Consider the following 14,415-nt stretch of genomic DNA (forward strand, 5'->3'; position numbering starts at 1 on the left):
AGGCACCCCTGAGGCCAGCCAGGGGTATTCAGCAGTTATCAAACATGTACCGTCTGCCACCAGGGAGAGAAGAGGAGTGGATACTGCTCTTTACTGCCACAGCATCGCGTCTACCAGCAGCATTCAGTAGACATAGGGTGACATTAAAAAAAAAAGTCAAGAAACGATTTTTTTCCCCTTTTTCTTTCATGTGGTGGCAGGGAGGGGGTATACTGACGAGCTATTCCCTAAACCACGCCAGACAATGTTTGAACCTACAGGCATTGGGAGCTCAGCCAAGAATGCAAATACTTTTTGGAGACTGCTGGGGACTGTGGGATAGCTGGAGTCCTCAGTACCCCCGCCCTCCCTCTATAAGCGTCCATTTGAGTCTCTGGCTTCCCATTACGCTTGTCACGCAGCACTGTGTAGCCTGTAGATTGTTTTTTCCAAACGCTTTGGCATTTCGTCTTCTGTAACGGAGCTCTGACAGAACAGATTTGTTTCCCCATACAGCGATCAGATCCAGTATCTCCCGTACAGTCCATGCTGGAGCTCTTTTTGGATTTGGGACTGCATTGCCACCTGCGCTGATCAGAGCTCCACGCTGGGCAAAGAGGAAATGAAAATCAAAATTTCGCGGGGCTTTTCCTGTTTACCTGGCCACTGCATCCGAGCTGAGATTGCTGTCCAGAGCGGTCACAGTGGTGCACTGTGGGATACCGCCTGGAGGCCAATATCGTCAATTTGCAGCCACACTAACCCTAATCCGATATGGTAATACCGATTTTAGCGCTACTCCTCTCGTTGGGGAGGAGTACAGAAACCGGTTTAAAGAGCCCTTTATATCAATATAAAGGGCCTCGTAGTGTGGACGGGTACAGCGTTAAATCGGTTTAACGCTGCTAAATTCAGTTTAAACGCGTAGTGTAGACCAGGCCATAGTTTGCAGCAAGGAAGATCTAGGTTAGATATTATGGTTAGGAAAATATTTAAGCTCTGGAACAGGTCACCTAGAGAGGCTGAGATCCAACATATTAGATTCTATTCTATACATGCCATCCTCGTGATCCAGCGCTTAGACATTTACCAACTTGAACAGTATGTTTTTGGGCTTTGCAATCAGTCCTCAATTCTAGAAAGTTGTTTATCGGGAACATTTGTTGACTTACTTCTAATATTAAACATCACTGCTTAGGTTTAAATATTTTCTATGTAAGAACAGAGGCTCTCCTATAATCATCAAAATTCTTCCCTTTTTCTCTCTCCCTTGGCAATTTGGTCAATTGATGATGGATTTGTTCTCTTCTTATCTTTGGATCTTTTCCAAGGTTTAAACTGTAAGTTCTGGTGAAATGCCCTTGTGTTTGTCATGATCTTTGGGCAAAATAAGAAACCCAGCTACTAGAAGCTGGTGGGCACTGCCCCATGAGACACAGCATTTGAAACTGATCTAAACAAAGGCCACTGCAGTTTTAGTAATCTTTACACAAATACTTTACACCAAATGTTCAGCCCATTAAAATGAGACAGATTTCTATCATGATGAGAATGACCATCTCTCAGCAAGGGCCTCAAACTGACTCTTCCAAATGCAGTTTAACTGTGAATTTTACCACTAGCATCCTCATCTAAATAAAAAATGCTTTGTTCTGTAGTGCCAGGCCATGCAGTCTCTATTCAGACCTCCCTAGTTTAGCTCTCGGGAAGCCTCACATGCTTTGCTTCACATACTCTGTCCCGGTATCTGTCACAGATGTATGCCTTGTGTCTGGAGATTTCTCTTGTAAAAAGGCTACACCTAAAGATGATCAGTTTGCCTTTGCTGCACTAAACCACCGTAGACAGCTGACTCACTGTGGTATTGTCAGCGATGATTCATGGCATATTCCCACCTGTGTATTCATGATTGCTAGGAAACAGTAATCCCCACTTCTGTAGGGAAGCCGCTCTCCCAAAAATGGTTACTTAAAGGTATCCACATTGCTCAGGCATGTTTTGTTAGCCCTTGGGTCAGAAATGGAGCACTGCGCTAGTGGTGCAGACAGTCACAGAGTTATCAGACAGACATAAATTACCTGTATTATCTGTGCAGCAGTCTCAGGTGTTCCCTGCCTCAGGTCCTGGCCATTTATAGAGAGAACTTTGTCATTCCGACTCAGCTTTCCATTTTTGGCTGCCAAACCTCCATCAAGCAGGTCCAGAATAAAAATCCCTGCCTCATCTGTCTTCCTAATCAGTTTGATTCCCAGGGGTTCAGATGGGTCTCTCTTAATCAGTGTAACGTGAATCACTTCCCGGTTAACAGCAGGGCTAGAATCCTGTTTGAGAGTCCTGTTGGAAAACCCTTTTTCCTGCAGGACCATAAGGTGAAGAACAGGACCTGGATGGCGCAGCAAGGAGATAGCTTGGCAATGAGTCACGCTGCTGATGTTGATACCATTTACCTAGAAAGAGGAAGGAAAATGCACCATTTAGATCCTGGAGAGCCTATGGGTCTTCCACTGTACCTAATATCACAATGTTAGCAAAAAACACATGTGGATCTTCCATGCATGAGGAGCCCTCTCTGAGACCATTCCACAGCTCTGAAGCCTTGAAACTTTCCCGTATACTTAATGTATGCTTCTCGTTCCAGTGGCGTACCGGAGTTGACGGAAGAGTGATCAGCGATCGATTTAGCAGGTCTTCACTAAGTGATAAGTGGAGACAAGCCCTAGGATCTTCAGTCTAAATCTTTCTTTTTTTAAAGTAATTTTGGTAACTATTATTCCTCCCCCAGGCAGTAGTCATGTAGGATTCCATCCTGTCTCATTTTAGTGTGCATATGGGACTATTGGAAAGGTTAGCAAGGAGACACGGGCAACAGCATCTTCAGTATTCTCATGACACCCAGCCAGTGTTCCTGAATGTCTTACTTCTGGCTGAGACTGAGAGGTGGATGAGGCTCAATCAGATAAGATGGATGTGATAGTGATTGGCTTGGAGAAGCAACCTGAAGATATGACCAAGACTGTATCTGCCACTTTGAATGCATTGGTCTGCCAATCCTTACTAGACTGTATAATCAAAGGAGATGGCTGGATTTCCAGTTGTTGGATTTGTCTGGTCAGGAGGATGTAATATAACAGTAATGAGGTCCAGATCTTAAAGAAAGTATGTGCCTTTGTCACCTTGAGATTAGACTACTAACAATGCACTCTCCGTGAAGCATTAATTCAATTTGGAAACTAAAGCTAGCAGTACAGAATGTGGCAGATCAGTTGCTTGGCAGGGTATACTGCTATGAGCATATGGCACTAGTGTTCTGTGCTCTGCACTAGCGGCCAGTTAGTTTTCAGGGTGAATTAAAATGCTGGTTTTGACATGGAAAGCTTTCAATGATTTAGGACCTGCCTGTTTGAAAAAGAGCCTCTCTCTGTGCAATAGTGCTGTTAGAGAGATTAAGTGAGGTAATATCTTTTATGGGACCATGGCTACAATTATACTCCATACAAATCTCATAAAAAGCTGTCAGATACATAAAGTAAATAAAACAGACTGAAAAGTTCAAAGAAAAAATTAATCTAAAGGAGATCTGTAACAACAGGTGATAAGAGTTTCACACAGAAGAGGTGTTTGTCAAATTGAGATTAAATTAAAAAAAATCCTCTTTATTACACCTGCTTCCACCACTCAAAACAATTCTATTTTCTCTCCTGCACTTGTACCCTTCAAGTGCTGGATCAGGTAAAAATAAGAACCAATCCAAACCTTCTGAGGTTAAAGTGTTCTGATTCCTTTTTAATATTTTATTTCTTATTTACTTCTTACCTCTCCCCAGCTGGGCTCAGAACTAACCAAACACTATAAAAGAGGCTGCGGTCAAGGCATTTCTGGCCTGATAAAGCAGGAAGGGTCAGAAATTACATGAGACAGCCTGTTTTTTTTAAGGCTCACAGCCCAGTTTCATAGAACCAAGATATTTGGACAAGTGTCCAAAATTTGGAATGCTTATCCAAATCTCTTGAAGTTTGCCCAGCATGACTTATTCTTTTGCTATCCACTATCATAAAAGGCCTTCTTAGCCAAAGAAGGGTGGTAACTTAACTTCACTAGTAACAGAACAACGTACCTCAAGGATATGGTCTCCAGGTGCTATTTTTCCATCTGCAGCAACAACAGAATCCCGAAGGACTTCCTGAACAACAATGTTCCCTAAAGGGGTGTCTTTGCCCCCAACTATCCGCATTCCCAGTTCTTCTTCTGGATCATCTCGATGAATTTCAATCATACTTGTTTCAGCCACAAGACTAGCTTTCTGAGGCAGGTCTGATTATGAGAATCAAAGAAGAGAAAGCAACACATGAACACAGATAATATCCCATAGTACTTTCTCGATTCTAGTTTCACACAGAGATCAGGTATATAGTACTGGTAGGGCTTGTATTGTTTGGCACTTATGTGCTCAAAAATGGTATTGTGGGTGGGGGGAGGGGTATGTAGGAGAGAAGAAAATAGATCACAGACTAAAAGCAGAAAAGTTAATTCTCCCCATATATTCCCAATGAGTGCTCACTCAGTGCAAAGCTGATTGTCAGGTGGTGTAGCAGGAATGGAAACAAAGCATTTTCGAGGTCTTTTGTAAATAGATGCTTAATTTGCCATTTCGAGATTTTTCTTCTTCTGTATCTACTGCCAGGTTATTTAAAGTCAAACTACTTAGAATTTGGGACTTCTTGGTTTCCAGACTGATGCTCAGACCGTTAGAGAAAGGGACTTAATTTAGTGCTCTGATCAAAGAACTGAAAGCCTAGAACTCTTGTGTTCTAATCATGGGTCTGACATTGCTTTGATGTATCATCTTGGGCAAGTCATTTAACCTCTCTCCTTCAATTTCCCTTCCCTTTTGTAAAATGGGAGTAACAGTTACCTACTTCAGAGGGCTGAGAATAATTAATAAATACTTCCAAACCATTCTGAAGATGAAAATTGTTAGCACTCTCTGCACTTTTGGCAAAGTATGTTAAATCTATCATCACTGCAGCATTTGTGCACGCCAGGCATGCGTAACACGCCAGGTGTTGTAATGAAGGCAATCACAATGTCAGCCAAGTACAGCTGTAGTTCTCGATCACACAGTGGCTTTAACAGAGAGATTGACATATACTTGGGGAAACTCCAACACAGAACCAAGCTAATCTACACGGTAATTATTAGACAGGTTCATTAGTAGACAGACTTGTCTCCCCCAGCACCCTCTAAGCATGCACAGGAATTAAGAAAATCATTTTGAAACATGCTATCAAGAGTTTTATGCTACTTATTGTCATTCTAAAGATTAATGAAGTGGTGGTATCTTTGAATGGAGATATAGCTATTTTCATTTGTAGTGTGATGGGATTTGTTTTCTTACTGATGATTAATTTCAAATCCAAGCACTAGCGAAGGCCATAAAAATGCTTCTGTTTAGTATCAGTAGGGAGGAACTAAAATAAACAACCTGAACAAATAATTGCCTCAAAGGAGTAAATATAAAAGAGAGAGAGACTGGCACAAATTCCTGGTACTGATTGCTTGGCATCTTCACAATATGTTTGGTGCCCTGTTCTCATGGGGCTGGTTCATGCACTTTGTTTCCACACAGCTGCAAAAGAACATTGTTACTGAAAAGCTTCTGATTTTTTTTCTTAAATTGGTGCTTGGTGTATTGCTCTTGTTAACCTAGGGTTTGTGAAAGAATCTTGCTGTACTCTGTGCATATGGCCATCCTGAGAGGGGATAAGGGAACTGCTACTCTTAGTAGGATTGCCAATTTTGGTTGGATGTATTCCTGGAGGTTTCATCACGTGACATAATTCTGGAGACTCCAGGGAAATCCTGGAGGCTTAGCTCTTAGTTAAAGAGCTTTTTGTGTGTCAGTGGCAGAGGTTTGTGTTTTTTTGGAACTGAAAGGCCAAGAATAAAAAGCAAAAGGAGAAGCTTGAAACTATTGAAGGTTTCCAAGTGTTTGTTCATATAGATATAAGCAGAATCTGTGACAAGCTCTTTTAAAGAGTATCCTTAACATTATTTAATTGTTTTTTTTTTGGTAAAAGGAGATTTGAAACTTAATTGCATTTTGTGCTATTCAAAGTGGTGTGAGACACTGCTGGTAACTGCAGAGAGAGACATTACCGCCTTCTTCACCCTCCTCAAAGGCTGGATTAACGAGTCCAGGCTCCACAGTCCCCAGAGATACCACAGCTGCTACAGAGCTTTCTGCCACCAGCGATGATGCTCTGTCTGATAGCTCTGCCTCTCTGGCAGCATTCGTTTCCTCCCTGGTAATGGGATCTTCCCTGCCTCTGGAATGTGAATTTTTTCTCCTTTCTATATCGGATTTGTATTTCTTGAAGCCCGGACACCTAGAAAGGGTTTGGAAGTCAGTCATCCACACAAGTAGCAACAATCTCATCTTACATAGTAAACTCAGCACATAGAAGCGTGGGGTAACTAAGGTGCTTCAGGAAGCATGATTAACTCTTGTCAGTCACACATTTTCTTTCCAGCAGCTGGTGCTAGCAGAGATTCATTCACATCTCAGCCTCAAATTGAGGCTGGAAGAAGGGAGAGAGAAACTCCTTTGTGAACCTTTTTGTTTTGTTTTAAGAGACCAATTAGGTTAATTAATCTGAGAAAGGGACAGTAGGAAGGGGTACTCCTTGTTAAAATATTTACCATTCAAGCCCTGCTGCTCCCAATGAAGGAGAGAATACGTTTTGTGAGGCGTGAGCAAATACTTATTCCCTCTGCTCTTTCAGAACCGAAGTAAGAGTGTGAACCACACATTTGAATCACAGAAGTTTTATAACCTTGAATATGCCATGCTTCTACCAAACCAGCAACATACAAGACTGAGTGGGGCAGCATGAGGAAGTTTGCACTGTTGCTGCTGTACTATGTATTATGTAATATGTATGCTGTATTATGTTATAATAAATAGAAGTATTTTCTCACCAGGCCTATCCATCTAGTTCCTCTCATAAGAACCAAACTCAACATTTAAAAAAGAACCCCCAAACCCTGTACCCAGCAACACAACAATCAATGTTACAGAAGAAGCAGGGGAAGGAAAACAAACTCAGGCTACTACCACTTTTGGTAAGAGGATGGATGGCAAGTTCGGTTGGTGATACAGAAGTGGTATTGGAGGCTCAGTGGCAGATACTATTCCCTGAGTCAGTACTGAACCAGTGCTCCAGAACAATGATACAGGATACGAGGTGATGGGTGGTTACCACTGTGTCCAAATCAAATTCCATTTGGAGTATTTACATTTTGGCTATTAAAGTCCCTCTGCAATTTCACCTACTCTTATTTCTTCCTGGTCACTCTACTCCCAAGTGTAGGGTGGCCAAAGATACCTCTCAAAGGCACAGGGCAATCAAACCCAATGTCCAAAATACATCTGCTTGTTGACAAACTGGAGGCCCAGGAATGGCCCTCAGAGCTATTTCAATTATTAATATTGGCATCTCCCCACTACATTCTTGAGATCTCTGTAAAATTAACACCTCTGAACCCAGACTGCAAAGTGCAGGGAAAAATGCCACAAGACTAGTCTCTAAAATTTGCTGCTTTTTCTTTTTTAAATGCACAGATGTGGCTTAGTCACTAAAAATCATCACAAGTCCTGATGGAAAATAAATACTTTCAATGTGGTGGTTTTATGCCAGTTAGAATTTAGCTTGAATCACCTTTATGTTAATAATCCGTATATTAAAAAAATACCAAAACATACTAGATTATTGGAACTTGATTTTGGTACTGATTAAGTCACAATGGACTAAACTGCAAGCCATCATATATGGTCTGAAAGGTTACCCTTCCCATATGTGACTGGATATCCACTGAAGCTGAATGACATTTCAGCCAGCAAAGATAAGATATAGGTGCTTTTAACTGACAGTTACAGGGATCTGGGAAGTGCGGGAAATAAATTATTCAGTGCTGACTGTGTGTGTGTAAGACTCAAGTAAAACAGTCCCAGCCCTTAAGAGCTTATAGCGTAAGAAGCAGAAACAGAAGATGGAATGCACTGGTAAAACTAGAGAATGGAATAAGTTTATTTTTTGAAGAGGAGCAATGTTTTTAAATAATTGTGAACTCTCAACTTATATGCTGAAAGTATGGATAAAGATAGAGAGCACCTTATCCTCTAAATACCACAGGAACATGCAATAGAAACACAAATGCCTGGCTAAAATTGCAAAGATTTCCTTAGCTCAACCACCACCTGCACACTTGTTGACTTTGGTATTGCTATAGACAAGCATGATGTATTTGAACGGTATCAAATCTACTGTGTACTACCCAGTACATACTAACAAAACATGCTGCCACTGAAACTTGCCTTTGTTTACAATATGGCTTGCTCCCAGCTCCATTCTGAGCAATGATTAACTAGGAACAAAGGTTTTTCAAACTCCATGGAAAGACTCCTTTGTTGTGTGTGCTTTTCTAAAACCACAGTTCTTTGTCTGTTCCAGCTCAGCTAGTCAGCAGTGGAAATGCCAAAAACATCTGTGCTGAGACGTGCAATGATCAGGGTATGGGTACACTTGAAATTTCAGAGCGCTGCCGCGGCAGCGCTTTGAAGTGTGAGTGTAGTCAGAGCGCCAGCGCTGGGAGAGAGCTCTCCCAGCGCTGCACGTAAACCACATCCCTTACAGGTGTAGCTTGCAGCGCTGGGAGCCATACTCCCAGCGCTGCGGCACTGATTACACTGGCACTTTACAGCGCTGTATCTTGCAGTGCTCGGGGGGGTGTTTTTTCACACCCCTGAGCTCGAAAGTTGCAGCGCTGTAAAGTGCCAGTGTAGCCATGGCCTCAGTCCCCCTTTCTCTGTAGAACCTAGTTTCAGTTGCATCCATGCTTGTGAAAGAATGAGGGCAGATAATGGCATTACAAATATGTGATTCAGCAAGTGCATAATGCACTGAGTGAAGTGACTTCCAGTATTTGGATCAAAGACTTGTGTGTTACACATCTTAATTGGACCAATGAAGCTGGCAGCACTGTATTGTACCCCTTGTCTCTCCTGTAAATACTCAGGAGACATGCACTGTGTTTGAAGGTATGTATGTTTATAATTACTTCGAGGAAGCAGGTGCATAAGGACTATTCTGTGAAAATGAGCACTGTATTCAGAGGCTTGTTACATTCAGTTGGGCATTGCTTCTGCTTATCTGTCTAGGTAGACAAGTAGTTTAACCTGTATCCTCAACACATGTACTAACCACCCAAACACACAAGCATATTGTCTTCATCCTCTCACTTTACTGGCCCCTCCCTTTGTCATCTCTGCCTGATGTTCTAGTTTGTTCTAGGTAAGGAAACCATCCTTCTGTTTGCTAAGGCACCACAGACAGTGCTAAGTTACTAACTAACAGTTATGTGATGTAAATATATATGCACCTGTTCTGTAAGTGGGCTTCTAGTTCACACCTCTGCATAGTCTGCTGACACTCTTTCTGGAAGGGACAGAGGATAGTCAACTTATCCAGCAGGTTTCTCACTAGAAGGCTAGACTTCCGGCAGTGTTGGAAACTCAGTTTTTTCCGATCCATGGGACAAAAGTTATACTCCTTCATGAAGTTCTCAAGGCACTTGAAACAGTATGTGTGTCCACAGGGTGTATCCATGGGCTGGAGCAAAGGCTGAAGGCAGATATGGCAAACCAGTTCATCATCTACTTCATCTTGGAAGTTATAAAGATGATTGTCCTGTAACAGGTGGCACTGGCCACATTTATGGCAAAGTTCACTGATTTTGGAGACCTGCTCTTCCACTGCAGGGTCAGCCATGATATTCAACATCAGAAGAAAGTTTATCAGTTTGAAGGCCCCAGGAGTTAGTGGTCTGACAGGACTTCTGTAATTAAAAGGGGAGAGAGAGAGAATTAATCACTCAAAATTGTCTAAAATGCAAGTTAAGAGTCCACTGTCAACTTGAAATCTAGTCAGTTAAAAATAAGTTAAATCTAGTTTCAGGAAGCACACCTGTCCCAAGTCCCCCTGCCAATTTTTGTGATTTTGCATTTTTCTATTCCACCCCTCTCCCCCCCACACACACCCTTAATTTTTCCTTTCCAATGTAACTATGAGAGAGACCCACCCAGGCAGCAGGGGAAAGTAAGGCCCTAATTCAACGAAGCATTTGTGCATCTGTTTAAGCATTTTGGTGATTTGGATCCCGAAAGATTATGCATGGGAAATAGTGATACTACTAGACACAGTTCTGTCAAATACATAAAGTGAAATGAACTGAAATTCTTATTCTTTCTAATTACAATAATAAGTACAAGAAAAGTGATTGTCAGTTTCCTTGTCTGCCTTTCTGGTTGGTATTGAATGTATTTGTCTTAAAGAGATGGGGGTTAGTGTTTTGTTTTTTTTTCTTGGGGGGGGAGGGAAGAGAGGGGATGGAAAGAAAGAGAAGGTTGAAAGGAAATTTTAGATCTAAGAGGCATTTCCTTCCTCCCAGTCCTTTCCTTCCCAAAAAGGAAACCCTGTTAGTTTTAACCATGAGTGTATGGTTCACTACTCACACAGGTACACATTCTGTGCATGTTTGAACAAGTATTTTATGGAACTAAAAAAACCAACTGCTTTATAATGAAGGATAGAAATACCTATCCGGGTTACTACATAATTCACTATAGTGTACCCAAAATGATTGAACTTCATTGGCTTTGTAAATATATCTCAGTTGTGGAGGATGAAGATAATGGGACACATTCAGCTCCCTGCAGCTGCAACTATATTGATGGAGTTACATTCTGAACATTGCCTTCCTTGGCAAGCAGAGACAAAATTGTCACATTGAGGATTTTGTTTTTTAACTTGCAGTTATAATATAGTGAGCCATATGGTACCGCACCAGGCTGGAATTCTACATCCTGCGCTTTTCAAAAACTTTCATAAAAACAATTAGGACTGAGATATTTCTAGTGTCAAAAGTGCATGAAGATAAATTTTGTACTTGGATGAAGTGTCCTGAAACAATTCCTTTACAGAATGTGGAAAAAAGTTTAAATCTTGGTGAAAACTGGTCTATACAAATGCCTGGAGGAGAATGTACAGAGGAACAGTAACTTATCAGGAACAGTAAGCAAAAGTCAGTCAGGAGTTTCTAATAACAAATAGACACCATGCTACTTCAATTCCTGTCAAACACACAAAAGTCAGCTTTTTAATTAAAGGGCTCGAATCACAAATCAGACCATTTTGTTCTGCATATTGTTACTTTGTCATGGAAACTTACACACTTCAGAAGTCCAACAGGTGCCAGGGTACAGGGAGGACGGAAGGTAAAAAAATTAAATAAATAAAGCAGGCAGTAAGATGTGTTTTCCCCATTCAGTTGCTCTGCCTGAGAGCCAGTGTCATCCCATGAGTAGGAGTTTACATGGGATATCTAGTTCAAGTGCTTTGCTTATGTCTAGTCTTCACTGTGAGTGGGAAGTGATACGAGTCACTTTAGACAAAACAGGAGGCATATTTCAGATAATGGGAGAATGTTAACAATACACAAGCCTATGTAGTACAGATGAAGGATTTTGTATCCCACGCTCCAGTAGAAGCCCCCGTGTTGTGCCAGCTGCAGCAGGCAGGTACATATAGTACATCTAAAGCACACAAGCACAGCCTCTCTTGCCATATATTTCATACAAAGGGACATATTTTGATTCTCACTTATCTTGAAAGCTAAGAGGTAATGTTACAACTTCAGACAAGCCCCTGACACCACCTAATACTTGCAATCAGTCAGCCCAATACCATCAACTTAACACCCCCACCTGTCCACCCCACGCTTTCCAAAACCCAGTAACTATCAGTAAGACACAGAGGCACAGCTGTGCTTTTGGGTTTATACTACGTTTTAATAGTTGCATAAAACATTTTGGCAGGTGATTGAACAATACATAGTTTCTCAGTGAAAACCAAGATTTCACTCCTACTTTCGCTGATAAACCACTGCAGGCCTTTTCAAATGTATCCTACAAGGTTCATTCTTTGCTCTTTGTGCTACAACGTGAGGAGATAAATCCCATATGTCATTTCTAGACTAATGGGAAATAGACTTCCGAATCTGAATCCTGTAAATATATTTCTTATAAATTCTATATCCCTAAAATCCCACTGTTAACTCCAAATCTAATTTTTGAAAGTTCCATATTTAAAAACAGGAAACTGGACACCCAATTTGTCTAACAACTCCAAGTGCTCAGATAGGATTTACCTTATATTACCGTCCTTTCAACAAAGAGGAAGTTGCTTCAGACATTTGGGAAACCTGTCACATCAGTGATGAAACCCAGCCCACACCCATCGGCAAGGTAGTAGTTTGTGAACAGCACTAGTGAGGTGGCAAGCCTCAACATGCCAACTGGCTGTTCAGTGATTTCAAACAAAAAGCAGATGTTCCGTGTAAGTAAAATTAGTAAGAAGTTACTAAGCAAAGACAACTGCTTAAGAATCAGTTTTGTTACACTAAAGGTTTGGAGGATGCAGTTCCAGCACTGAGGGTTTGGTTCTACTCTCACACTGGTCTGAGTGCATTAGCTTTTACAGAGTCACTCTAGTCTAGTCACTCTTATACCAAAAGTGAGAGCACAATCAGGCCCTGTAAACTCAGATTCAGGTTCTAAAGATGCAATTTAAAATATGCCTGGAATCGTCATGGGAAGCTTCCTTCAAGTTTAAACTTCTCCTCTTCAAGGGCCAAAAATCAACTCTGTCTCCACTCCAACTCACAATACACTCTTGTTTCTTCTCTCCTGTTTCACTGAAATTATACCAATCTCAATGCCACTTAGCTTCCTTCCCCTGCTTCCACTTTTTTGACTTCTTCTGGGTTGTGGCTTAAGACAATGTGCCAAGCCCCCTGTTATTCAAATCAGGCCCTAAGACTCATTCTTCGCACAAACACCAACTACATCAGTCAAATGCCTTCTCTACTCTAACACTAAGAAAAATGTTATCTTTTACTCTTTGCACCACACAAACACACAACATGAAGAAGCCACAGGGCAAAGTTAGGTCCTAAATAACTGTGTTTACTAAATACACACAACCCTGTAAGGCCTAGCTCAGTGGTCTCCAACGCGGCATGGGCACCATGGCGCCCACCAGGGCATCTATGTGTGCTCCGTACTGGCCAGCGGACAAGCATCTGTCGAAATGCTGCTGAAAAGCAGCATAACCAAGAGGCGTCGCCGCCGAAATGCCACAGAAAAGCAGTGTCACCAAGAGGCATCGCCGCCGATTTTCGGTGGCATTTCAGCAGCGATGCCTCTTGATGTTGCGGCTTCTCGGCGGCATTTTGGTGGATGCTTGTCCACCGGCCACGGTCCTCAGAGGCTCATCGTCAGGCGCCTGCCACCTGGAAAAGGTTGGGGACTACTGGCCTAGCTACATGCTATTATTGCTCTTGTCTATTTTCTGGGTGCTTCTAAAACACAGAATATTGTGAATGTTCAGACTGTTTAAAGAGATAATACCCTATTCACTACAAAAAAGGAAGAGGATAAAGTGGGTGGAATAAATCCTAGAAAGCAAAAACTTTCCTCTAGATTTCTCAATATTTCATGTCCTCCATGTGCTGGAGTGCAAATTCCTTAGGAAGGAACTGTAAAAGCAGCAAAGAGTCCTGTGGTACCTTATAGACTAACAGACATTTTGGAGCATGAGCTTTTGGCATGCATCTGACGAAATGAGTATTCACCCACGAAAGCTCATGCTCCAAAATGTCTGTTAGTCTATAAGGTGCCACAGGACTCTTTGCTGCTTTTACAGATCCAGACTAAAACACGGCTACCCCTCTGATACTTAGGAAGGAAATGTCGTGTTTTGGCTTTACCACACCAAATACATCATGGGTTCTTACACACATACACACACACAAAAGTACAGTGGAACCTCAGAATACGAACACCCTGGGAATGGAGGTTGTTTGTAACTCTGAACAAAACATTATGGTGGTTCTTTCAAAAGTTTACAACTGAACTTTGACTTAATACAGCTTTAAAACTTTACTGTGCAGAAGAAAAATGCTGCTTTCCCTTTTTTTAAAAGCAGTTTACATTTAACACAATACTGTACTGTATTTATGTGGGATTTTTTTTAATTGCTGTTGCTGTCTGATTGTGTACTTCCAGTTTGAAATGAGGCGTATGGTTGACTGGTCAGTTCGTAACTCTGGAGTTCATAACTGAGGTTCTACTGTATATCCTATTGTCTTGTACCATAACACTGAATCACAGAATAATAGAAATTAGGTCTCCTTCTTTCTCAATTAGGTTGTTTAGTCTGCCAATGCAAAACTATTCCCTGCAATATGTTAGTGGATTGATTATTCTTGTTTTAATTGTGTCAAGTGATGGAGCTTCCAACACCCTCGATATGATCAGCT

General features: G+C 41.5%; 1 protein-coding gene across 3 annotated transcripts in view; it reads right to left on the reverse strand.

The window, feature by feature from the left end:
- The window catches only part of LOC115657052 (ligand of Numb protein X 2-like), a 51,560-nt gene that overhangs the window by 12,879 nt on the left and 24,266 nt on the right, over positions 1-14,415 (reverse strand). For all 3 annotated transcript variants that reach the window (XM_030574260.1, XM_030574262.1, XM_030574259.1), the window contains exons 2-5: positions 9,418-9,873; positions 6,136-6,365; positions 4,094-4,290; positions 2,058-2,426 (exon numbers count right to left, since the gene is read on the reverse strand). In XM_030574260.1, the coding sequence (XP_030430120.1) occupies positions 2,058-2,426; positions 4,094-4,290; positions 6,136-6,365; positions 9,418-9,818 (1,197 nt within the window). In that variant the 5' untranslated portion in view covers positions 9,819-9,873. The remainder of the gene's footprint in view (positions 1-2,057; positions 2,427-4,093; positions 4,291-6,135; positions 6,366-9,417; positions 9,874-14,415) is intronic.

This window comes from Gopherus evgoodei, chromosome 9, assembly GCF_007399415.2.
Source record: "Gopherus evgoodei ecotype Sinaloan lineage chromosome 9, rGopEvg1_v1.p, whole genome shotgun sequence".
NCBI classification, from domain to species: Eukaryota; Metazoa; Chordata; order Testudines; family Testudinidae; genus Gopherus; species Gopherus evgoodei.